The 27,763-nt window shown below is 38.8% G+C and overlaps 1 protein-coding gene across 1 annotated transcript in view; it reads right to left on the bottom strand.

The window, feature by feature from the left end:
* The window catches only part of LOC146376501 (transmembrane protein 132C), a 283,608-nt gene that overhangs the window by 115,144 nt on the left and 140,701 nt on the right, over positions 1-27,763 (bottom strand). Inside the window, exon 4 of the mRNA XM_084945651.1 lies at positions 24,543-24,683. Within this exon, the coding sequence (XP_084801777.1) occupies positions 24,543-24,683 (141 nt within the window). The remainder of the gene's footprint in view (positions 1-24,542; positions 24,684-27,763) is intronic.

Below are 27,763 nucleotides of genomic sequence, written 5' to 3'. Positions count from 1 at the left end.
TGATAATTTTGTGTAAAAACCAAAGACACTTGTTCATATTTTATACCCCATGAATAAATCCTTGTTTGCACTCTTACTGGATGTACATGGACATATACTATATATTAAGAGATGACAGAAAATGAAAGAAGGAAGCTAAAAGGAAGCATCCATGTGTGTGACAGAAAAAAGTAAGAGAATTAATCTCCTATGAACATATAAGTACAGGTTGTAAAGGTTGAGCAAGTTTGTGTGTTTTGTGTGTGTGTGTGTGTGTGTGTGTGTGTGTGTGTGTGTGAACCTTTAAATCAAAGTGTAACGGTGGAACAATTGAATGCTTGTGCATGGGTCTGGCAGTGTCTCCGTGTGTGTGTGTGTGTGTGTGTGTGTGAGACATCCACTCACTCTGTGCACAAGAGGAAAGCTGAAGAGACGGTCTGTCTGGATCACATGAAATTAATCTGGGCCGTATGCCTTGCTCGAGGGCATACTAACCCAACACATCGGCATGAAGGATTAAAAGTATCAACATAAATCCACTTTTCATCACCATGAACCCTGTCAGCATTAAAAAAGAAGCAGCACCATTGTTTCTTTCTCTTCTTGCGCTCTGACCTTTTACAAGGATTTAATATTAGTGTATTACTGAAAGATACATGAATAGTTTCCCCCTCAAAATTTGGAGATTGGAATCAAAGAACAATGACTATGTTGTAGATAGAGATATACTAGCCAGCTAATTGTCGCTGTTGTCATTAGTGGAGACAATTATTTTGTAATAAATGTTATGTAGCCAACAGCCAACAGCCACCAGATGGTGCATTGTTGTAAAGAAACGGCATAAATTTCTTAAGCTAGGCCTCAGCTTTTGTTAACACTACTGGAACGAGGTTGAAAATAGAAGCGACGGAAATTAGCTTTCTCCGAAAGGTGGATGACCTCTGCCTTAGCTATAGGGTGATGAGTTCAGTCATTCAGAAGGGGCTCCAAGTAGAGCTACTACTCCTCCACATTGAAAGGAGAATGCCAAGGCTGCCGCCCCCTGGGTAAGGTGTTCCAGTTAAGCATGTTCTACTGGGAGGAGGCCCCCAGCTTAGACCCAGGCCCAGCTGGAGAGCAGTATGATTCATAATTAAAGAATGTGAATAATGGTTTAAAAATCGTTTGTTGTTAGTTATTGAAATTTTCCATTAAATGGTTCTCAAATTTAACTTAATAGCTGTGTGTCTTAATTTTAGAGTAGTTGGTTAGTCTAGTTTCTTTTCCTTGTTTAGTTGACCAAGAAATTAGTAGCCAGGAACATCCCTAATGGCAGAATTGAAAACATTCAAAATACTTTCAAATGATTTATAAGGAGTGGGTGCAAACGTGTGAACATGCATTACAGCTGCTTTGGATTTAACAACTTTCAAAAGAAGGAAGTCTTTTTCCCCTGTCTATAACCAACACACTTTTAGCAAACTGTAACCTGAAACTTTATATGTGTCAGCAAACAGTGAAGAGGTAGACAGGCCTTACAGGGTGAGAGATGAAAGTATAACATGCTAAGGTAATTATGACAACACGGGTTGCCAGCTACAATCAAACTGGGAACACTGCAATTATGTGGCTTGCACTGTAAGCACTCAGCTAACAAAACACTGTTGAAACCTCTTATTTTACCTAATTTCTTGTGTGACATGCCATCACCCACCTCCATCAAACCCCACTCTCTCTAAAAGCACATTGACCACTGACCTCCATTTAGCACAGCACTGATTGACAATGAACTAGCATGAAATGTCACCAAATGCCCTGGTTGATGCCCTTTTTGTTAGCTGTCCTGCTAATGTCCATGGCCATTTGTTGGTACTTGCTAATGTGCTAATCAGAGCAGAAGAAATGTTTAGCTTTAGGGCGTTGAAGTTTTGTCTACACTGTGGCTCTCTGCCATCTAGCTCAACTAACACACACACAGATAGACACGTTCTTTAATTACATTATTTGATTCCACAAATTGTATTAACATCTGACATTAACTCAACTTACAACTCCCTCGGGGGTTGCCTTGATCCTCCTAAGCATCACTGACAGAATTAACTCTTTCTCACCAATTTCCCTTAGCAACAATACATCACTGCAGTTGTCCACAGCTGGAAGGTCTCAAGAGTGCAAAAGAGTGTAGCTTGGTAACTAGATAGAAGTGCTGGAAATTCTCATTGGATCATGTGTAGCAGCTAATAGCTAGTCATGGTCTTTCTGCTAGGAGGAAGCTGGGATTTAGTTTCTTGTTAAAGACTCTTTGAACAGCTAGTGATTGAAGGCTGTATCTCCTCCACAGCAGTTGTGCCACTTAGAACTCAATTTGATAGAACCACTAGGATACTTTATAAGTGGTTTTCTTTTGAATCCACAAATTTCAGCTGTTTTTATTGTAACTTAAAAATGTTCAAAACCCAAATGTGTTTTTATGGGTTGAGATGTTATTGTTGTTGCTCTTGTGTATTTATTTATTTATTTTTTATCGTAAACTACCCAATTACACCATTCATGAGTAATGGAAGCATTTGCATTGATTCACGATTTCAAATGAAAGCAGCATAAGATGCTGATGGTGCACCAAACTAAATTTACTGCTACATCATGTAAAGGTATTATTAGCATTATTGTTTTTTTTTCCAGTAGTTTAATAAAAAAAAGCAAACCTAAAAAGTAGTGCAATGAAACAGAGAGGTGATGCTACATATAAAAATCTATGTGGGATGGTGGTGGTAGTTCTGCACATCTCTTTTCTCAGCAAGCACACTTACCCATCATGATTATGAAGAAGATTAAGCTATAACTGAACTATTGATATCTGACACAGCTATCACTAATGGCAACAGACATTATCCGGTTGTCTAGCAACAGCAATACCCACCTCAAAATCTGTGTGATCAGGATCACACCTTCATATTGGAAAGTTTTAAGAGGGACTCACTTTTCCAAGAATTTGCTGAGTCTTGTTTATGTGGTTATTTGTCTTGTGAAAGCCACCAACTGGAGAGCATAGTTCACACACCTTTTTGTTTGCCACTACATCACCTAGACTATGGCAAGACTGCAGAGACCATGGTCTGCGAGCAAAAATTGCAGTAATGTCCTGCCACAAAACCACACCTTTGTTGCTGTCTAATTTTAATGCAGGGTGCTTCTTTTCCACCCTCCTTTCTTCGACAGTTTTTCACTGGATCTGACACTGAACATAACCTGTAAAACCCTTGCCTCAGCGATGTCGGGTAGATAGGGAGAAAGGCGGCGAGAGAAGGAAGAAAATGGTGAGACAGGGGGAAAATTGTAGAGCATGAAACACCAGGCTGCATAGAAAAAGCAAAAGAAAGGGAAAAAGAAGTGCTTGTTAGCACCTTACTGGCCCAAGTAACTATACAATGACACACCTGACTGATAATTAGTCTCAAGAGCATTAGTGCCTCCGCGTGTAAGAGACAATATGTGTGGAAGCATCTGTAAATGCCGGTCTGTGAGTATTTGTGTGAGTGTTTGTGGATTAGAGAGAAAACCTAACTCTCTCTCTCTCTCTCCGTCTGTCTGTGTGTGTGAGTGCACATTTGACTGCAAGTGTATTTGTGTGTAATGGAAAAGAGGGCAGAGGCCTTTGCATGTGTCCAAGCTAATGGGTATCCTGGCACACATAATCAGAACCGTTAATCACAGAGAGAGGAGAGAGAGAGAGAGACAGATTAAGAAAAAGAAAAAGAGGATTCCACCTATGATAAAATGAGCTGGCAAGGAGTGAGAGAAAGAGGTTCAGAAGTCAATAGTGGTAGAAAGGGAGGGAGTGGAAGGATAAAATGGGACTGGGTTGTCATTTCATTTGTTATGTGACCCATTTCATCTGTTATGTTATTTTCCTTTGGCAGTAACCACATCTACACTTCTTCTGTTGCCCTCCCCTCCAAAAAAATGCTGAATTTGATTTAATAGGGAAAGGTGAAAGGAGATTGGAAAGGACACAAGAAAATGAGAGGGGAAGATGTGAGTGCGTGCGCGTATGTGTGCATTTTTGTGTGTATGCTGTTGCAAAGCACCCATTTCATTATTGCTGGATCATGTTCGTTTAACTGTGGGAAGCCAAAACTGCGATCAGGATTAAAATAAAGTAACTGTGTAGTTGTAAAACCAACATTTGTTAACTTGAAAATATACCTGTCGGATGATAAGCGCTTTTTGAATACGCCCTAACCCTAACACCAGGGGTGTAATGGAACATGCAGTTTTTAGAAATGTTTAGTATACATTGAACATTGTATATTAGAAGTAAAAAGCTCAGGTTCTCAACAGCTTCAGTGCTAATTTATTTCTTTATAACTACATGGTAGAATATTTGTATATTTTCATGTTATAAGTTTTAGATTGTATTTGATTTTATCTCAGGTGTTCAGCTTTTTTGCAATAGCATTTAGAGCTTTAATGTCTCACCTGCACACATTTAAGGTTTTAAGTGTTCATTTTTTTCTAAAGAGTGTTTAAGATTTTAGCAGTTGTTCGTGTAAATGAAATAGTTTTTAACCTACATTACTCATAAATGTACTGGAATTGTCGCTGTGAGCATATGCACAAAAAAAGCAATTATTAAAGTAATTAATAATCAGGAAATATAACATTATTCTGCATGAAATAATATTTCCACATTATTATTTGGTGATATAAAAAAGGTGAATTTTAATATACCCCAATTATTATTTAAGCCAATATGTATTTAAATATGTTAATGGTGTCTTAAAATACAGATCTGTTGTTGTAAACTTGATAATATGTGGCGTTACATGGCTGAAATGAGCTAAAAGAACATATACAATTTTTGCAATAGCTTTAGGCCTAGCAGTATTTCTCTTTGTGTGTTTGTGAAAATGAGATTGTGTGTGTATGTGTGTGTGTTTGTGTGGGTGTGTGAAAGTTAAGGTAATTAGGTAATCAACAGCTGTGCCAGACAGGCAGGAAGCAGCTTGTTAAGAAAGTGAAATGGGGATGGAAATAGATAATGAGAGAAAAGACAGGTAGAATGGGCAACATATAAACAGAAAGAGAGAAACAGCTGATGGAAAGGATCACAGCAGGAGGAAGGAGAAAGGGTGCAGAAGCTGAGGGAGACTGAGACTGAGAGAATGATGGGAAAATACAAGATACTAAGACAGAACAGGGATATGCAGTAGATGCATCAGATGTGAGGACAGGTGCTGTTGTCAGCTCTAAAACACATGTAAACCTTTTATTGACAGGAGGAACCAATTACTGACAGCTTGAAGGGAAGGAAGTTTTTCACTGTCACACCAGGAAACACAAACAAACTTACATGGAGAAGCTTTCTTTTTCTTTGCCCTTTTGCTTTTTTTCTTTGTTAGACCCCTGATGTTTCCCACTGTGGGCAGAATGATGAACCACGTTTGTAGATAAGAACACTCAAGAGAGTGAAAGGTATAGCTGTAGGCAGAAAGGTCACTGGTTTGATTCCAAAGTTGGGGAATTGTCAATAAGAAATATGCTATATCTAAAAAAATAAATAGATAAACATAAATATGTTATAACTAATTATGTTTGTATTGACTTCGTTAAAGCTGATGTTGGTGAAACATTATTACATGTTAAAAGGCAATTACACAAAGGTAATTTTTACATGTTTTCTGAAGAAAACCGTTGTTGTTGTTGTTGTTGTTGTTGTTGTTATGGGAAGCCATTTAGGACATTATCATAACAAACATAACATAACACACACAAAAAAAAATCAAATCTCATCCCTGCAGGTGGTCTGTCCTTCAAACTTGGGTCCTCTACTAGAGGCCTGGGAGCTTGAGAGTCCTGTGCAGTATCTTAGCTGCTCCTAGGACTGCGCTCTTCTGGACAGAGATCTCAGATGTTGTTCCTGGGATCTGCTGGAGCCACTCGCCTAGCTTGGGAGTCACTGTCCTTAGTGCTCCGATTGCTACTGGGACCACTGTTACCTTCACCCTCCACATCTTCTTGCGTTGGTTAGCCACCACCAGTTTGTCCATCTGTATCTGAAAGTCCCACAGGATCTTAGCTCGGTCATTCTCGACCACCCTAGGGGGCGTCTCCCATTTTGACCTTGGGACTTCCAGGTCATACTCGACACTGATGTTTCTGTATACTATGGCGACCACTAGGTTATGGCATTCCATGTATGCCCTGCCTGCTGGCATCTTACACCCTACTGTTATGTGCTGGATATTCTCAGGGACATCTTGACACTGGGGACGATCTGGCTTTAAATAGTTTCTAACCCGTCTAGGCCTTCTTTTCATATAATTTATTAAAAGCAATTTTAATAAATTATAATTGTTTCAGCATCCTCTTTCGACCTTTATATTTTGTATTTTATTTGACTTAGTGATTCAACTCATTCTAATTCACTTTTTACTTTCATGTTCACTTTACACATTCACAAAAAACTACTTTGTTAGGTTTATAAAAAGGAGAGGAAATCAAATTTAATTCCACATAAATTCCACATATAATGCGATATTTATTCAAAGTTTCATTCCATACATTTGAGTTTTAATCTATATATTTAGACTTTTATTCCGTATGAAAGTCCAAATGCCATGCTCTCAATATGTACTTAATATATAGTGGTTGGGTCAGGGTTAGGGGTAGAGAAACAGACTGCACATAAGCTGTGAACTGCACAACAGCACTTCACAGCAGGAGGAAACGTTAAAGAGGGCTTAGGTAAAATCTTCCTTTTCTACTGTGTGTGAATACACTGACAAGGATTTGCTTCACTCAAAGCACACCACTGCTCTGTGCTCACTACATCCATTCAAAAGCACTTAGATTATATCAAAACAGTTCAAAACAGAGCTGGTGAGGCTATGATGGTTGTCAAAAGATCAAGACAAGTGACTAGAGCACTGAATGAATAAATGGTTGATTGAACGAGTTCTTAACATTATTTCTTTTTTCAGACTAATATCATTTATCAAACTTTTAAAACCTGCACTCAGGGAAATCAAAACTTGTGGGGGCGATCGTGGCTCAAGAGTTGGGAGTTCACCTTGTAATCGGAAGGTTGCCGGTTCGAGCCCTAGCTTGGACAGTCTCAGTCGTTGTGTCCTTGGGCAAGACACTTCACCCGTTGCCTACTGGTGGTGGTCAGAGGGCCCGGTGGCGCCAGTGTTCGGCAGCCTCGCCTCTGTCAGTGCACCCCAGGGTGGCTGTGGCTACAATGTAGCTTGCCATCACCAGTGTGTGAATGTGTGTGTGAATGGGTGGATGAATGTAGCGTAAAGCGCTTTGGGGTCCTTAGGGACTAGTAAAGCGCTATACAAATACAGGCCATTTACCATTTAAAACTTTGAATAAATTTACTGTGGCTGTTTAGCAATGCACACTTCCCAGTAACCATGACTGCAGCACAACACTGTATTGCCAAATGCCACTTCTATTTTCCCCAATGGTGATATAGACAATCTCTATTATATAAACAACTGTTTAGGCATATACATATATATGTAGTGCTGGCTATATTCATGTTTTGTGTAACTTCACCATTACAGTGGGTTTTACTGTAAATCAAACAAACATGATGTGACTGAAATGCAGATGCTCAGCATCCATGGGCTTAAAAATTATATTTTGTAGCAATGTTTAAGAAGTATAGTACTTTTTAAACATAGCCCCGAGTAACAGAAGTTTGTCTGGAATAAAAGGTACTACTTAAGGCTGGCCTTCAGATATCAGGGGATTGCAATCCTACAGTTTATGAATGCAGCTTGCATTAGCTGATAAATTAGCACCTGACTCTTTCATCCATTTAAGGTAAATTCTGGTTCCACCAAAACAGCAAAACTGCTAATATTAAAGGTTCAGAATGCGGGATCCAAAACTGATGCGTGACATCACGCTGGCTACAACCATCTTTTCTAATGTCTGCTATATTATATATCTTTTATAATGTAAGCGTGCTACCAGAAACATGTGATTTTATCAACAGAAGTGCCAGGGATTAGATGCCACAATGCTGTGACATTTGATCGACATGCCTTCTCCTGTAAGCATTATATAAACAGATTTTAAGATGCAACCTTGACTCTGATCCTATCTTATTTCAACTCCCTGCAGCTCTCAAAGAAAACCATAATACATCAACTCTTAACCTTTGTCATTCCCTCTCTGTGTCTCATTTTCTTTCTCTATCATTTCCCTGCTGGTGGCTAAATGTTAAGAAGAAAAGTATTCACTGAAGCCTCAAAGCAAAGAATGTTGTCTCACTGACTCCCTTCTTTTCTTCAATCTCCATCTTACCCTCCTAACTGTCTTTCTTGTCCATTTCTTTAAGCATGAAAAGACAACCAGGCAAAACATGCAGCCACTCATCTCCTTTTTCTCTACCCTTTATTCCCTCTGTAACAATCCTCTCCTCTTTATGTTAACTGCTAAAAATATAGGCATTCTCCAGAGCAATGAAAGAAAAGGGCGTAAAATCTTTCTCACATTTGGGTTCACCGTCCATGTCCTTCCCATTGCCCTCTTCATCTTTCCTTTTCTGTAAGCTGGCTATTAAAGTGAAAAACATTCAATCAAAGCAACGATGATGATCCTTTCCTCCTTGTACTGTATCCTCTCTTGTCTCAACGGGGTTTTTCTTTAAGAAATGTTGTGGTTTGAACAGCAGATCTCAAGCATCCTCTTTCTTTTTGTAACACTTAGAATACGACTTGCCAAGCTAACTAGAGAGCCCAACAGATCATTTGGAATGATACTGATGATAATGCTGTGTTTCTCTATTAGTAATATATTATGATAAATAAATATGTAAGGTCTAAGTAAAAAATGTGAAAAATAAGCCCACAAGTCAGTTTCTCCAGACGTCTGCCTTTGGGTACACTGAACATGTGGGAAAGGTGATGTTGTTATTGTTGTTATTCATTTTCATAATGTCATAGCTGGATGCTGACATGGTGGTGTGGGAGAAGCAGGAGCATAGGAAGACCGTTTCCCTCTGACCAACCTAAATATCTGCTGCTGCACAGACACCCCCACCATGACGTACACCAGTCTGAAAAAACAACATGCTAGGTGCTCCTGTGTATGAGGATAGGAAAAAGGATGCTGCAAAAAGAATGGGCATAACTTATAAATTAGAGACGCCTGAGGGTTACGATACTTTCTAAGTGGATCCACAGAAACATGTGTAATTTCTCTGTTAACTTTGTGTTTCAGTAATACAGTTCAAACTAGTTTGTACATTAATGAATAAACACTCCTTTTCACTACATAGCAGCCCATAAAGTACAGCAAAAATAAATTCAGCACAATCAGGTTTGTATGAACTTGATCATTCTGTTAATTTTTCATTCTGACAATTGTTTTTATGGAAAGCCTAAAACTAAATCATGCTGTACTGTTTTTGTTGCTAGTCTCTCCCACATCAGGTTTCCTTGTTATGAACTTGCTCATTTTTGTTGGTCAATATGAAAGACTATTATCTCTAAACTTTCAGCAGTGCATTTTTGTGATGTGCAGATTTGCACTAATTGGCCCCATAAATCTGGTCCTTTAAACAAACACCAACAACCAACCAACAATTTTTCATGCAAATGCTGTCCAAATGCTCCGCCCCTCCTTGTCTGCAGATTACTTTATAATAATGGTGCACAGTTTATCCCTTTGTAACCAAAAGACAGCAATCCACTATGACCAAAAGTCTTGTTTTTAAAACAAACCCTTAATAAAAACGATGGTAGAGGATAACAGTCACATGTTACCTTTAACTCTACTTCCCTAAGCTTGTCATTTAAACAATAATCACCAATCAGCTAAAACCAAGGCTACACTAGTTTATCCAAAGCTTTTTTCCATCTTTTCCTTTTCTATCCACTCCTTGCTCACTGAAAGACAATCTTCTGTCCCACATTCAAAAAAAGTAAAGCGACTTTTAATCTTCTTCCTTTCCTCTTCTTCTTTCAGCAGATCCTTTTAGACTCCTCCTGGGAGATGGAGGCTTTCGGTCCCCTCAGTTTGTTTGTGTCATTCTTTCTCTTGTGCATGCTCAAGAGCTCTCAAGTCAAGGACACAAGCCTGGTTTTTGATTTACATGATAAAAAGAATTAATTAAACAGCAGCAATGGAGCCCTAGGGTTTCTATCACCTATGGAGGGGAGAAAGGCAAAAGTAGGAGGGCAGAATGAAAAAGTGAAATTGACTGGAAAAAGAAGGAAAAGGAAGGACAAAGGGGGAAAGAAATGAGAGGTGGGTGAGACTGGAAAGGAAAGCGAACAAGTTATACAGTGCAAAAGAGCGGGAGGGCATGAGGGACACAATGAAAGAAGGAATGTGGATAATAGAACAAACTGAGGAAAAAGGGAGAAAAAGACGAACGAAAAAGGGACTGGGATATCTCCAACATTTGACACCTCTTTCTCAATACACAAACACATACACACAAGAGACAAGGAGTTAGTGTAAGCATCGGCACAGCCGCTCGCTCTATGACACTGTACATCTCTAAGGAGAGCGACTCAAACACGCAAGGGTCCGCGTAGGTCGCCTTAATTAGCCACACATCCGGCTACGCAGGCTCCCACGGGGTTTAACAGGGGCATAGAGGGTGAGAAGACGAAGAATGGGGGAGAGAGAAGGGAGGGAGAGAAGAGGGAGTATGAGCAAGGGGAATAAGCCAATGGGATTGGAAGGTTATTTAAAGCATGGCCTACAAAAACATTCAAAAAAGTCCAGCGTGTGTGTGTGTTTGCATGGAAGTTGGTGTGTTTAGATTTGAGTGCATCCATGAAATGTGAGCTATGATCAGGATGAGTCGTATAATCGAATGAACAAGAATATCTACATACATTTTCAATTGCATATGTGCATTCCTATGAATCTTGCTCAGTGACTGAGTGTGCCCAGGTGGCCAGGGTCATTTTAGTGAGTGACAGAATGATGCTAGGCAAAGCTGTACAAATAAACCCCATCCATATCTAGGAGTCCTAATTAGCCAGCCTAGGTCATTGTTCAGGGCTATGACAGAGTGGCAAAGCATTGCAGAACTCATCATACCATATGCAATGAACATATCCTACTATATCCTACTATATCCTACTTTATCCCAACTATCTTTAAACAAAAAAACAGGAGTATCCTTGTAACTTTTGTCTATATATGTGTTTTTAAATAATTTGGAAAAATTGCCTATTGTACTGGTTAACTTTCTCCGTTGGATAACTGTGAGGCCTCAAGTCAGAGACAAGCTGATGGAGCCCATTACAAGGACTTAAATACATTCTGATTACCTCTGTTCCCAAATGGTCCAACCTTGAAGGAGGACAGGTTTATTTAAAAATTGTTTATTCACTTACAGGTTTACCCGGGGACTCATTGGGAACAAAGCTTTTAAAACTGGAGCAAAGGAAACTCTGTAGTGCAGGTGTTAAATGGTTTAAGCCAGATGCTGAAGATCTTTAGATGTGAACTTTCTCTTTTCTCTTTACCTGAGCATGCATCAAGAGACTTTCTCTTTGACTGGTTAAAAACGGTCCTTCTGCCTTTTTAAACCTTGTCTCGTTTCTTGTTTTCCATGACTACTTTCCCCCCCTTCTTTATTTCCTTTGAGGGCAATTAGTGTTATTGTTGTGTAGTGTCAGTGACTCTATACTACTTTTACCAGGTGTGGAGGGCACATGAACATTCAAATCAGCATTATTAATATTATGTCAATCGGATCTAAGCAGGATGCAAAAGGTTTAACTAGCATTAGTAGTCTTTCTTTGTATTATTTATGAACTCCCTGGCCTTTCACTTCATGACATATTTTCTGCTGCCTCCTCCCTCATCCTCGTCTTTCCCTTTCTCTGTCATTTTGTCTATCCATGCATACACATAATCTCCCTCTCAGGTCTTCCTTCCGTTGCCTCTCTTGTCAAAGTCCTCTGAATGTTTATCAGCTTTAAAAGTCAGACATCTTTAAATCTCTTATCCACATTTTAAAAAGGCTTAAAGGAACACGTGTGGAGCATTCAGTGTTTGCTTGCAACCGAACAACATGCAACAAAAGTGCAAAGATAATATGGCACAGTCAAACTTTTATAAGCGAAACGGGCATGAGCAGAATTTAAATAGAAAAACACAATAGTATGTGGCTGTGAGGTGTTGCAGACAACTTAAAAACAGCAAAGTAAACACGAAAGTGGAATATGGGTCGGTGATGCTTCAGTACAAGTTAAAGCATATGTTTTTTTGTGTGCATGGAAAACTTTTGGTTGATGAAAATAAAAAAGAGTGCTAAGGAGTGACTTTTCTCACCGTGGTGGTTATTTCCTGTGTTTTTAGATTATTTTTAGGGAAAAACTCCCAAAAGTCACCATTAATACACTAGAAGCTAAATGTTTGACATTTTAACTGAGCGCTAATGACAACCTGAACAGTCCTTCTCCTCTTTATTTAGAGTGTAAAATGTTGATTTGTGTGACAAAAGAACAGTTTGCCACTTTGCCTCACTGTATTGTAAATGATTTTTGGCCAAGAGATCATGGCAGAATCTTTGGATCATGTTTACATATGACTTTTTTCTTGCATAATAGAGCGTTAACCTGCATTTGTGGATGGTAAGGTGAACTGTGTTCACAGACAGTGATTTCTGTGTTCCTATTTTTAATGCAAATCATGAGCGTCCAGTTTTGAGTTTCAAGCTTGTCTCTTGTACAGATTTCTTCAGATTCTTGTAATCTTTTGATGTTATTAAGTACTGTAGTTGATGAGATATTGAAAGTCTTCACAGTTGTACATCAAGGAACATTATTCTCACATTGTTCCACAATTTGAGGAAACATTTTGTTTAGCTATTTGCAGATTTTTCTTTCTGAGAACTCTGCCACGTCCTAACTTTTTTGAGAAGTGTTGCTGACGTTGAATTCAATGACAGACAAGATAAACAAAACTAAACAGGGAGACCAGACAGATACAGGGACACTACTAGAAAAAAGACAGGGAACACAAAAGGTAATTAACAAACTAATAAACAAAAGCAAGGCAAAGGCCAAAATAATAAAGCTCAAAATACAAAGGGACAGGTGATCACTATCAGAAGACTAAAGAGCTAAATAGAAATCCTTTCTGAAAAACCTTTACAAAAAAACCCCAAACCATGGGTCCAAAACCCAGGGACACTGACAAAAGCAGTGTGGGACACAACAGTGCCACACTATTAGGACTTCTTTTTCCAGTTCATTTCTGTGAACTCTCTCTCCCTTCAACTCACTTACTCTCTTCATTCACTTGTTGGCAGGCATCCCTCTCTCTTTTTATCCTTTTTTCTTCTTGCTGTGTCTTCAGTCCCCGAGGGTGCCAACTAAGACAGCCAACATCTTGGCCCCATGTTATGTGTTTGTGTGTTTGTATGGGTATCCCAGGCAGACTGTCAGCACTCCAACAAAGGCTCTCTGTTAAGTTAGTTTGTCTAAAACTGTACATTACTTAACCTTATGCCCTACATATTTCCTTCTTCTTGCTTGGATTTAAACCAGTACAAAGAAATGATCAGCTGTGTTTTTCCAGTTAGCTAAACTACAACTCCAAATACATTTGGTCTGATTTGACTGCCAATTAAATGTAAATAAACAAACAAACGAAAGAAACAAAAAAAAAACAACCCACAAATCACATCAAATACATCAAATCTGATACAAGAGGCTATCCTATGAAACACAGTGCATAAGTACCACACACCCTACCAACATATATCAACTATGTCATGCTCGATAATACCTGTTTTTGTTTTGTTGTGGGCTAACATTACTTTAAAAATGCCTGAAATTGTTATGTATGGGTGGATTATAAGCACACTAATGAATAAAAGAGACATTGGCAAGACATTTTTTTTCTGGAACCATATTAAATAAAGAACAAATGGGATGAGGGATTTTATTCAGTGAAGGCAATTGCGATTGAGTTACCTCATCAACATTTGCTAACAGGAACACAGAGTTAGGAACACCAGTGATTAAACAGAAATAAATCCCTAAATAATAAACACACTGAGAACCACACTAATGAACAAGAGCCTAAAAGTCCAAAAGTCAAACCCCTTGGTCCAAGATCCAAGACCACGACAGGGTGTGACGAATCCATATGTCTTAACTCTTGAGAAGGCTGAAAAACTCTCAAAAACTGAAATGTTCACTTGTGACTGTGAGTGATACCGAGATGAGTTGTTGATGATATCCTGCTACTGTTAGCTTGCGTTTCTCAACGTTTCTTTGAAGTGCATCTAATGTTGTCAGGCTCAGGCAATTAGCAAATAAACTCTCTCTATGATGTGAGAGTGTAATCAAAGTGTTTCAAGATTCAAGAGGGAAAGTGTGAGTTTTTAAATTTTATTTTATTTATTCTTTTTTTTTGGCCACTAGCACCTAATGTTTTCTAGCATAATGTTAGATTATAACCAGCTGCTGTTGTTATGACTTCCTCGTTGTCAGCTCTCCAGAGATGGTGAAGTCGTATGTCTAATCTACTGACATAAGATGAGTGAGGACAGAGAAGCGATGGAGGAGGTAGAATGTACCTGTAAGATTTGTAAATGTACAAATCTTAAACGGTCATGGTTTGAAATTTTGTGATCTTTAAATTAAAGATGAAAATATAGACTTTTCCAATTGTTTTAGTTATATTTAGGTATTTAGAGTGACTATCAGATCAGTGACCCATGCTTTCAGAATTTTCAGGAATTTGGAAAATTCAGCTAGAGTTCTGTTGGGGTATAGAGTTATGTATGAAATAAGATCTGGATTGACACATGGATACTGGTGTTTTTGGCACTGTACACGGATAATAGTGCATTAATCACACAAGAACTCAATAGATGCGGACGAGAGCACTGGAGGCCTACTCAGAGGCAATCACACATGTAGCTAAGTGCAGAATGTACCAAGCTGATGCGCTGTCCCCACTGCTATTCTGCAAGCTCATCAGTCACCTCCTGTCCATGCATACAGCTGTATGCCGGGGGTGAGTGAGACATCTATTCAGTGATCCACTTATCAGGATGTCATTTGAACTGGAAAAGTGTGGTCAGATGTTCAGAAAGACAGTGAAGGTGATCTGGACTGATAGGGTGGAGCTACCAGAAGGCAGAAAAACCGATATACACAACGCCAAATGGAGCTCTGATAAAGATGTGCAAAGGTCAGCCACAACCAAATACCTCCAGAGTATAAGACAGGTGCTAAGAAGACAGCTGAATGCAAGGAATAAGATCCACATACCCCCTGCCGGTCGTCAGATACCCAGCTAGAATAATAAGCTGGCCACAGGTAGAAATATATGCCACTGATGGTGATACACAAAAACTCCTCACAATGCACGGTGAGGAGGTCTCCAACTGAGATCTAACACCCTGAGGTTTTCCAAGCAGCAGAAAGAGGGCGGGTGATTAGTGAGTGTCAGAGCCACAGTTCAGGAAAAGCATGGAGCATCCAAAAAATACATCAGGAAGATGGCATCCCAAGATTAGCAGCTCCAATAGTGCCTGAAGACATATGATAAATAGGAACAGGGGGAGAAACTAATGGACGACCAAGCTCCTGTGTGGGAAGTACCATCGGTGCTGAGAGGCACAACCAAGTGACTGGGATAGTGTACAGAAACATCTGTGCCACATATGGACTAGGAGTCCCCAATTCCCAATGGGAGACACCACCAAAGTTGGTTGAGAACAACATGGCTAAGGTCCTGTGGGACTTCCATTTGCACACATACAAGGAAATTCTGGTACTCCAACCAGATATAGTGGTACATGCATGCAGAAGTTGCAGTACCCCATGCAGATGTTGCAGTTCCAGCAGGGGAAGATAATACATATAAAGTCAAAATGTCACTAGTGGCCAATGAAGGTATGAAGTACATCCCAGGGCCTTTCTTTGCATATGTATGTACATGTAAATGTGTTAGTAATGCCTGTTTAAATGTTTTCCCATAATTATTTTCATACTGGGTCAAAATAAAACATCTCCCTCTGGTGGTACTGCAGCTTACTGCAATTTCCTGCAACTTTTTCACAGTCGACCAGCGTGTCTATTACATGCTTTGCTGGGTTGATCAGCAGAAAGAAAAATAACAAGAAAATTGAGAATTACCAGGGCCTGAAGGAATAACTGGACAGATGTGGAAAATAAATGCCAAAGCGATCCCAGTGGTAATAGGAGCATTAGGAGCTGTAACCTTGACTGTAACCGTGGCTCTGGCATATAGACAGGGTGATAATAATTCAGTTATGCAGAGCTTAATTAATTTATCTGTATGCATAATTATAGAAACTGAAAAAAGTATTGCTTTTCTATTTAACAAGAGATAAGTCATAATAGCTTAACACTAATTGAAGCAGTGTCCACTGTTAAATGCTGATGTTTAAGACGAATATATTAAGTTAAATGTTCATATCTGAATTAGACTAGTTGAATTTTTAGCTGTGGTAATGCCCAAAATAGATGGATGCTTTCAGTGCAAAGTATTCATTTAGCTACTGAAAGGCAATGAGTGTCTACTTTTAAATTATATAATTTCACATATTTCCTACGAAAATTGCTTCTTTGTTCCATTCCAAAATAAATTAAAAAAGAACGAGAAAAAACAGTTTCACCATCTTTCAATGTCACAAGTTGCAACGAACAGCCCGGTGGTCACTCGTTAAAGTAACTTGCTAATGCTGTAATATATATAACAACTGCAAGAAATACTTCAAAATCATAGAGTGGAATGTTTTTCCCTATGACAGCCTCAGCAAACAACTAGCACAGAATAAAAAAAGAAAAAAGCAAAAAAAAAAAAAAAACATAAATAGCATGTCCCTGTATGGTGTGTTGAAAGTGCATTACCCCAGTTTGGGTATTGAATGAAGCCCATTAGCAGTGTTAATCTATACACATAACCACGATCACAAAATACAGCACTGCTCCCATTCTGGCAGAATCATCATAAACTATGGAACATTTTCCTCATATAACCTCTAACACACAGCTAAGGTCATCCTGAGGCTGGTCCACTTCTACGGAGTTCAAATGAGATCATATAAATGAGACAGAAAAGAAAAAAATAGCAACAGCAACACCATATATAAACAGAATATGACATAAACAAAACATTTACTAGAAATATTACACACAGCAGAAAAATATATTGTAATAAAATTATATTACAAAGCATGAATAAATGAAATATAACTTGAAATGATAATCAAAATGAATTTCCAACAAGAAACAAATCTTGCTTGAGGCGCTTCAATGGCAACGGCCTCCAAAATTCTCATTATGTTTCATTCGGAGCACTGGTATGCAGAGGCACATGGGCAGGGAGGCAGAACTAAGCAGACTGTCAATAACACAGTATGGCAGTGGTGTATAATTAAAAGTAAATGATAACAGAATTGTCAAATAGTGAGAAATGCACAAATAATGAATAATTACTTTATAATAAAAATCAATAAAGAAAATAATGAGAACTTTGATCCAAACCTCCAAGTCTCAAAAGAATGTATTAATGAAAAAAATTGGGAGTTGTGATGATGGAACAGAATCACATCCTCAACAACTGGTTTCTTTTTTTATAACCTACAAACATGTGTGCTATATTTTAAAAAGCATAAATACTCCTACCTCAAAGATACACACAAGCATAAACAAATGCAGTCGCACACAAAAATACACCTACACACACAGCATAGCCTACTCCATGGTTCTAATTACTGCATCCACTCACCAAGCATTTCCTATTATACAATGAATACCGTATCATGTCAGATCATATTATATAATTAGGATAACAATGGCATAACACGAATCACTTCACAAGATTAATTGTCAGAGGTAGTAATCACTCCCACCGTCTCATTCATAAAAAGCATACTCAAAAATTCCATGTCCCAACCAGTAATATCTCATTATAGCTTTATAGAGATCAGCTCCTTTAATTAGCCATCCCGCCTACACCGTCACTGATAAAAGTATGTGATCTGCCTGTTGTATGCTGGCAACGCTTGGCATGGTGGTATGGGATATGTGTATGTCTTTTCTGTAGTTAAAAAAACAAACAAAAAATCCCATTGCTGTTGCAGTTAGGGGGTAGCTGCTTATACATTTATCTGTGTTCATCAAAACACTTGTATATGTTTGTCTTTGAGTCATAATCTGTGCTTTGAGGCACAAATTTGTTTACAGGATCACTTTGAAAATGGTAGAAATGTGTGTGTGCAAGAATATGAATGAGCATGTGCGTGCATCTGTGATTTATTTTATTTTTTTTGTATGTGTCTCTGAAAGTCATATTATAATTTCGATTCTAAAGCACCACTTTTTCACATTAATTTAATGAGTTTTTTCCTTCAGGGCAAAATAAAATAAAATAAAATAATTATTTTAAAAAAACTACCTCTACCAGACATGGATGTGTCCCAAAGCTCGAGGAAATTAGTAGTCATTTGAAATCAACCCCATCTAAACACCTCAAACAACACTTTCCTGATGGATGACAATGGGCCTGGAAAATGACTTCTCTGCCTTGAGGCTACAATAGCTGACATATCCCAAAAAAACACCTTTAGTATTATACCAGCCATTTTGCCAAGTGAACCACAGGAATATGAATCTGTGTCCAGTTCAAGTTTAAGTTGAATTTCACCACAGGATCAAAATATTATTCGAAAAACATTATATATTTCTATTTAATTCCCCTAAACCCAACCACAAACTTTTAGCTATTATGCTTACACAAACACTGGTTCTCCAATCACAGTCGCAACTGTGAAGTTTCAGCTTTTCCCAAAGCAAAAATCAATCATTGCATTCTCCTCTATCTAGGGCAAAATTATCTGTAGATCACCAAACTCTGTAATTCCAGATCCAAGGACCATTAACGTGAACACAAATAGAAAGTGAGTTTGCCTGAAACATCAGCATCTGTTCTCTGGAAGGGAGAGAAAGCTGTGATGAGAGGTAAAATCATTTTATTCTCATCACATAAGGAGAAAAGAGAAAACAAATATATTGAGGAATTAGAAGAAACCATTAAATCCTTAGAAGAAGCCTACATGTCTTCCCAGGAACAAGAAGTGATGAACAAAATACGTAAAGCAAAACTAGAATCAAATGAAATAATTGATTAAAGGAACCCTCAATTCTTAGTACAAAGACCCTGCTTGCAAAATTTTGAACACAGTAACAAATCAGGTACATTATTACAACTGTATATGCTGTTAACAGCTTCATTGGGAACACAGTATATGGAAGCGAGGAAGCCCACTTTCATAAAGTGGTTAAAAATATTGTGCAGTTCCCCAACAGGATGTGTCAGGACAAATGACCAAACGTCTTCTCCAGAGGGGCACCAGGCAAGGATGCCTACTCTCCCCCTCACTGTTTGCAATCTTTATTGAACTACTAGCAGCAGCAATTAGACAGGCTATAGTGATTAAGGTCATACAATGCAAGAATGTAGAACATAAAATCAGCCTTTATGCAGATGATGTATTGCTTTTTTTCCAACATTCACAAACCACTCTTTGAGGTAATTACATTGAATTTGTCTTCCTTGAGTTTCAGATTATTGGATAAACTGGTTAAAATCATCAATTCCTCTGATTAATTGTTTCTTCCATAATTCTTCTTTGACGTCTCGATATATTAAATTTTTAGGCATTAATGTTTCTCCTAGGCTTGCAGATTTAACTAACCTGAACCACATCCCAGTTTTAAAGAAAATGGAAGATGATCTGGCTAGATGGAAGTCTGTACACATATATCGCACGGGAAGGGTCACTTCAATAAAAATGATGGTTTTCCCAAGAATCTGTTATTTGTTCTCAGTGATCCAGAGTAAACCATTACCTGACTAGTTTAGATCTCTGGATTCTTCAATCTCTGAATTCCTTTGGAAAGAAAACCCTGTGTATAAGCTTAAAAATGCTACAGAGCACCGAGGATAGAGGAGGACTAGATGTGCTTAACTTTCACCACTACTTCTTAGCCAACAGGCTACAATACATTTCAGGATGGTTAAAACTCAGTTGAGCCCTGGCTACACATAGAACAGGCACTATGCAATAACAGAGATTTCAGATCTTATAAGCTAAAAAATATCAAATGACACGTATGCTTTAAAAGCCTTAATATCAGCTCCGCTCTGTCAGAGAGTCTCTGACAGCATGGTGTGAGTTTCTAGATTATGTCACTATGGAGATGAATACACTCCACATGACTCTCACCACCTTATGCATTGCAAAGAGGACTGTCCTCATCATCTGGAAAAATACAGTAAATCTTAGTATTGACCAATATAGAGACCTTTTGTTGGACCATATATCAGTCTTAAGACAACCTCTGCCGCCACATCAGATCAATCTCTCTGGGCTCCATCAGCTAGTAGGGATGGGAGATTGTGGGTTTGTCCCGCTAGCTGTTGTTGTTGAGTTGGGGAGGTGAATGGGCTTGGGGTATGTGGGGGTTCCCTTGGGGTGGGTTCTTGGGGGGTCTTGTCTCTCAGTTTTTTCCCACAACTTAGACACTCTCATCACTTACACTTCAAGGCACATACATATAGGGCCTTGGGGGTGGGCACACTGAATGGTGTCCAGAGGGGGGTCTGTTCATTGGGCCTCGACTCTGGTGCTGATGCCCACTCCTCAATTCTAAATTGCATGTAGACATTGAGGGTTCTGAGGACGGGCTGTGCTGACACCACCTGTTGTCTGGCCGAGGGTCGTCTGCGCCATGGCCCCTCTGTTTTAAATACACTTTAGAACACCACGCATCAACACCACGTATGAACGGGCAGGGTCTTTTTACATCCTTGTTCTCTGTTCAACCCTTTTTTCATCCATGGCTGGAGGCCGAGAGGAGGAGGAGGAGCTGGCCTTCGGGTCGGGGTCTGGACAGGTGTGCTGCTCTACTGCTGTGGGACCAGGGCAGTCTGCTTGTCTCCACCCCAGAGTGAAGGGAACCATCTCCTGGGTCTGGAATGCATGCTTGTGTCTGTGTATGCCTTTTTGCCTGTCTGTGTGTCAGGTCAGGTCTAAGACTCCTCCTTCCTCCTGGAACATCTCAGGCTCCCCCAGGTGTGGTGGGCCTATTTACCCCCACCACACTCCCTGCCAGTGGCTGGTGCCCCCACCCGCCAGTGCATTGGTGGTTCTCTGTGTCCGGGGCTGTGTGCTCGGGTCTCCTCCATGCCTGCTTCAGGTCCTGGGGGGCAGGGCTTTGGCTCCCAACTATTATACACTTACACAGAGAAACCTTATGAACACAAGCTCGCTTACATGCACGGGTGTGCACACAGCTACTCACAGGCACACGCTATCTTGGGCTGCTGCTGCCTCTAAAGATATCTTATTAGTACGGTGTGCTGTTGAGTAACATTGTCACTGTTATTTATGCATATGTTGGTTGTTGCTGTTGTTTATCTGCTATTTTCGTTTTTTTCTCAACAAGTGTTAAAGCAGAATCTCAGTGTTTTTTCCATTTCTGTCCTCTATTTTTCTCTCCCTCTCCTTCTGTTAACTTTCTCCCCAACTTCACTTTCTTTCTTTTTTCTTTTCCGTCCCCCAGGCTTGGTCATTTTGGTTGTAATAACCCAAACAAAGAAATCCTCATGGAGTCCTAATAAAATATGAGGGAAAAAAAGAGTGAGTTTTAACAGAACTCACATATAACATTACAATAAAAGAACAGCTAACAACTAGCTTAACCACTGTGTGAAAACCAGTCAGTGATGATTTTATTATTCACAGTAAGCAGCTTCATCTTGCTTTTTATTAGATTTCTGGAATACACACCAGAACTCCATCCAACTTTACTCGACATGATATAAATACCAAATTCCATAAATGCCTCTCTCTTTTTAAATCTGAAATGTTTGAAAGTGCAAATGAGGTTAAGCCCATTATGAAACACAGTATTCTCATGGTCTGTACACATATATCTCACGGGAAGGGTCACTTCAATAAAAATGATGGTTTTCCCAAGAATCTGTTATTTGTTCTCAGTGATCCAGAGTAAACCATTACCTGACTGGTTTAGATCTCTGGATTCTTCAATCTCTGAATTCCTTTGGAAAGAAAACCCTGTGTATAAGCTTAAAAATGCTACAGAGCACCGAGGATAGAGGAGGACTAGATGTGCTTAACTTTCACCACTACTTCTTAGCCAACAGGCTACAATACATTTCAGAATGGTTAAAACGCAGTTGAGCCCTGGCTACACATAGAACAGGCACTATGCAATAACAGAGATTTCAGATCTCATAAGCTAAGATGTATCAAATGACACGTATGCTTTAAAAGCCTTAATATCAGCTCTGCTCTGTCAGAGAGTCTCTATAACATATAACATTACAATAAAAGAACAGCTAACAACTAGCTTAACCACTGTGTGAAAACCAGTCAGTGATGATTTTATCATTCACAGTAAGCAGCTTCATCTTGCTTTTTATTAGATTTCTGGAATACACACCAGAACTCCATCCAACTTTACTCGACATGATATAAATACAAATGAGCTTAAGCCCATTATGAAACACAGTATTCTCATCCCAGATTGCCAGGAGGTTTTTTCAGAAGATGCTAGTGATAATAGCATAGCTAGCTGCCAGCCAGTGGTAACAATCCATGATGCGCTCAAACAAAAAATAAATAAATAAAAGCTGCTAAATTAAGCAAAAAACTTCACAACATGATGCATAAGAGCTCTCGTTTGTTTTATGTGTAAATCCTAGGGGTCCTCTACCCCTCAGTTTTGATATGATACCATGCAACAGCTCCAAAGAATACTTTCCATATTTAAAATTCTAACACTGGGATTGAAGACACGAGGAATGTTAGTCAGGTGCAACATCTCAGCAGCAACCACTGAGGAAACTGGTGCGGATTAGAAATCATAGACCCATTATTTGAGGAAATGGTATTGGTAAATGTAAACCCCTGGTAAATAACTTCACAGCAGTGAACTGTGTTTCCTAGTAAATGTATTACAGTACCTGTCAGTTGTAAGTATGATTGCCCATGGTAGATACTTTCTGTACTATACACTTCAAAGGCAAATATCTGATTAAAAAAAAAAACAAAACACACACTTTTAACTCTGACACTCTTAATTTGAAAGCTCAAAGCTGATGCGTCATCACTTATACATCTTTTAATGCTCACTTTGGCTCATTCCTCGGTGCTGAAGCTGTCTGTCAGTTGAGTTAAGGTGTGGCTAACAGCTAGCTAAGTGGTGCAAATTGAGCTGGGGCCATGTAATAATGATTTGAAGATGGAAAGTCATTCATCAGCACTGCTTTAAAGCAACAAGAGAATAAGAGGAAAGAAGTATTTAAAGTTGATTAATCAAACTAGTATATGGTTGCATCAGTATAGATTATAACTATAAAAGCCTCTTTAGTGCAGTGTATTTTATATTTGACACTCATATAACTATAGTGTTTCCAAAATGCGATCAATCCCTTTGAAAATATGTACAAGAATACATTACTCAACAATTCTACAGCACACTGAATGACTTGCTTCGCTGTTGATAGTGTGAAAGTGACTGAGTAAGAACCGTAATGAGCCAGCTACTCTTCTTTGTAAAACCACCACTCTTATAATATCCATTTAGTTTAAACTGGGGATTTGTTGATTTGGAATAAAATTGTATTACTGATTCCTGGAGCTTGCTTTGAGCTGTAACAATATGCGAATTAAACACAAATACATTTTCTGTTCCATCCAATTAACTTCTGCTATCTTTTTAAGTGAGACGTTTTTTGGGATATTGGGGTTTTAGATCTCACCCACAGTGATTATATTTGCTTTCTCCATCAACGCCATACAACAACAAAGTCAGTGTAAGCATGCACTGAGGTTAAGTATTAATTGACTGCTACATTAGTGACAAAAAAACAAACAAAAAAAGAGACTGTACTTACTATGTCGTTGCTGGTTTTACCCTGATGACACCAACTAAACACTCACACATGCATGGCAAATTTAGCATGAGTTGTGAGTCACTGATGTCGACACTTGCCAGCCTTTGTGTACTACATGCATGTATGTATTTATTCTGTGATACACACATATCACCAATAAGTCCATAGGCAATAAGACAAAACTTCTTTACTGGCAACACAATTACACTATGTTTAATTTCTGATTTCTTAAATTTCTGATTCAAAGATGGCTTACAGATTGTTGTGTTCAATAAAAAAACAGTAAGAATCTAAAAGAGCCATTGAAACCTATACCTTTTAAACTCAAAGCTAATGTATCGAGTACACAAGTTATGGTTATTGTTATTGTCAAAAAAATGATCTTGTAATAATTTCTTTTCTTAAATTAACTGACACTTTTACTGTCGCTGTAAAGACAACTAAGACTGCTTTAAGAAATGTGTGGCACTATCATTCTTATGGCCCTGAAGCACAAAGATCAAAGACCATTTCCAACAGCTACTCACCCACAACTACTCATTATAAAAAGGGATACGTTAAAGAGCTGCTGCATGGCAGAGGTAGCAGTTAAAAAAGAATAGATATGAGAGTTTGAGTCCTACCTCTCTGCTGTGGAGGAGGCCTTTCTCTGGCACATAACTGCCAACGAACTGCTTCCCGGTGCCATTTCCTGTTTGATCTCCCATGCGACAAGGTTGCTGGGTTTCACAGCCAGGAAGTTGATACCTGACTGGAACCACACCCTGCAGAGAAGAATGTAGAACGAGACAAAGTAAGAAAAAAAGAGAAAGCAAGGTTAATCTAAAGTTCACACAAGCACATTATAAACCAAAGAGAAAAGAAAGCTGAGTTGTTACAGTGACAGTTAAGGTACAATTTGCTTAAAAATTCAATTTGCATTGCTTGGAATTTCCCTGCCCCGATTTTCTCACTGATTTTCTTTAATCTCTGATGCGTGCCATACTCTCTTTGTATAGAACGCCTTTTAAAATTGATTCACGCAGCATGGTGCTGACTTCCACGGTATGTTTTGGTGGGAGAAGACAAAGGAGTGACAGCAAAGGCTCTTAAGAAAGTTAAGAGTTTTACAGAATAATTGCTGCAAGCAGGCTGAATCAGATGTGTTTTGAGGTGGAGATTATGGCTAATTCAGAGAATGCAGTTCTGCTTATGAGAAAGGCTACAATGAATTAGTAATTTTTCAGGGACCTGATTAGGAATTTTGCTTCCATTTTCCTTCTTCACTCCCATTTCCTCTCATCAGTATGCTTCACCACTTTTCTTTCTCTTTCTCTTTCTGACGCTCAATTTTTGTCACCTTTCTCCACTCTTCCCAACTCTTTTCTTTTCTTCCAGTCTTGTTTTCCTTATGTTAACCTTCTTTCAGTACAGCACTGGCATATTTTTTTAAATCCAGGTTTCTCTTTAATCTAGATAATGTCCTCCTCACCTGCCATCCCCATCCTCGTCCTGTTACTCCATTGTTCCCTTCTAGATGTTCTAATCTCTATTCCTTCATCACCATCATTCCCTAGTTCCTTTATTTTTTTTTCCAGTCAGGTCCACTCTTTCATCTCTCAGTCTCATTTCTTTTTCTTTACCTCCTCCTATAAAGCTTCTGTTCACCCTTTCATCCATTCCTCAGTGATTTCTTTCCCTTCCTTCCCAGTATACATTGCTTCATCCCTCCCTCTGCCCCTCCTCAATCCTTCATTCTCAAGGCATCCTATAGTTAATCTCTTTATTTTCTTTTTTTGTTCACGCTCTCTCTCTAATCTGTCCCGGTGTGCTCTGTTCTATTTATCACCTTGACGAGACCCTCCCTCAGTTTATTAACACACTTTATAAGTATGCATACACATGCACACTATTGTGTTTACGCCTCTTCTTATTAACACACATACACAAACAACACTGACAAAGACACACTCTGAAGTAAAAAAAAGTTTTCCTCAACACAGAAGTAGGAGGCAAAAAAATTCCACTTTTTATTTCTTTCTCATTATTACTTTCTTGTTTCTCTCTTGCTTTATGTCTTGCCAAACATGCCATACCCTTCCCTTGATAAGCTCTCTGTACGTGATATTCTTGTGAGTGTGTATGTATAAAAACACCTGCGTATGTCAGTAATAATCTAATCAAGGTGTTTTTTTGTGTTTGGCACAAAATTGTGAACCTCTTGTAACAACCTGAAAACCTACTTTTTCTTTTTCACTCTAAAGTATTTTTTTTCTTGGTGTATTTTGAAAAGTGAAAACATTCCCCGCTCATCATTTTATATTTTGCTGCAATCAGGAAACATGAAGGAGAAAGGAAGAGCAAAAGTTGCATTTTGCAATAAAGGAAGTGTACTTTGTTCATTGTCTATGCAAATAAAATACAGTGAATATTTATTTATGAGTTTGCTGTAGTGCAGTATAAAATGAAAACTCCTATTTTATAATTCAGCAGCTGAATGTGGGAGGAAAAACTGTGCCATCATTCTGCATTTTCTGGTTCTGTGTCTCCACTCCTTTCCTTTCTTCAATCTCTTCTATCTCCCTTTCTCACTCACTTCTTTCTCTCGCCATCTCCCATCTTCAACCACCACACAGTTCAAGCCACTTCAAAGTAAAGTTACTACACATACAGTGGCAGCAAACGCATGTAAAGCAAAGCAAGTTTGGCGAAAGAGTTAGGATATTCTGTGAATGACAGAATGACAGGAATGGAATATGAGGGAGTAGAAATGTACATTTGAACATTCGCTGAGAAAAACAAAAATCATTGGAGTGATTTTTAAAGGACAAGGTTTTGGCAAAGACAAATTATAAATAAAACATTTAGGTGAAAAAATGAATTTAAAAACAAAAGTTCCCCAGCACTCCACAGGCAATAAAATAAAACAAAATGCTAAAATAGTGAAGTGAATGCAATGCAATAAAATAGAATAACAGTCTCATGTGAGAGCACAAACCTCAGTCTTCTTGTAATTCAACATATTGTAATGTAACAGATCTCATGATATAATATCAAATAAAGCACCTTCTTAAGCGCTCTACACAAACATAATTTGCATCTTCATAGTATAAAACCATGCAAAATCTTGCAGTACCTACAATTCATACACATAAACAACCAAACAGTGTAACAGTTATGTCAAAAGGGAGAAAAAAAGCCTTTTGCTCGAGTGTTTAAATGACTTTGGTTTCAAGTACAGATCAGAGTGAGAACCATGTCACCATTGTGGTGTTCCTCTCATGTCTCTGTTGTCTCGACATGTGCCATTTTCTTGATACAGTAAGCGCCCTGACCTTGCAGTGATGTGAGAGGTCATGGATTATCTATGTTAGAGGGCTTCAATGTACTGCTCAATCTGCATTCCAACTCTCACCAATGGTCCTCAGCCCTGGGTAGTACCAGATAAAATAGGGTCACTGATAAAGGCGGACATCCTGATGTCTGCTCCTCTGCGAGGAGCCAGTTGAGGTGGTTTAGGCATTTGACATGGACGTCTCCTAGGTGAGGAGTTTTGAGCATGTCCTACCGAGAGGACATTCCAGGGCAGATTACATCTCTCGGCTGGCTTAGCAGCGCATCAGTGATCCCCTGGAGGAGCTGAAGGAGTTGGCTGGAGATAGGGAAGTCCCTTCCAATCTGGACCCAGACAAAGGGCAGAACATGGGTGGATGGATATTAAAGTGGTTGAAAGAGAGCGATTATTTAATTTGTATTTATCACAAGGCACCTAGTTGCAGTAATAGTGTTACTCTGAGTATGCTCTGTGTAACTGTCTATTATTATATTTCTATATTTTCCAGTGTTACAAATGGATCTTATGTCA

Source organism: Perissodus microlepis, chromosome 12 (assembly GCF_051167445.1).
Source record: "Perissodus microlepis isolate ML-2025 ecotype Zambia chromosome 12, ASM5116744v1, whole genome shotgun sequence".
NCBI classification, from domain to species: Eukaryota; Metazoa; Chordata; class Actinopteri; order Cichliformes; family Cichlidae; genus Perissodus; species Perissodus microlepis.
Note: the sequence above shows the minus strand (reverse complement) of the source record. Positions and strands in the feature narration are given on the sequence as shown.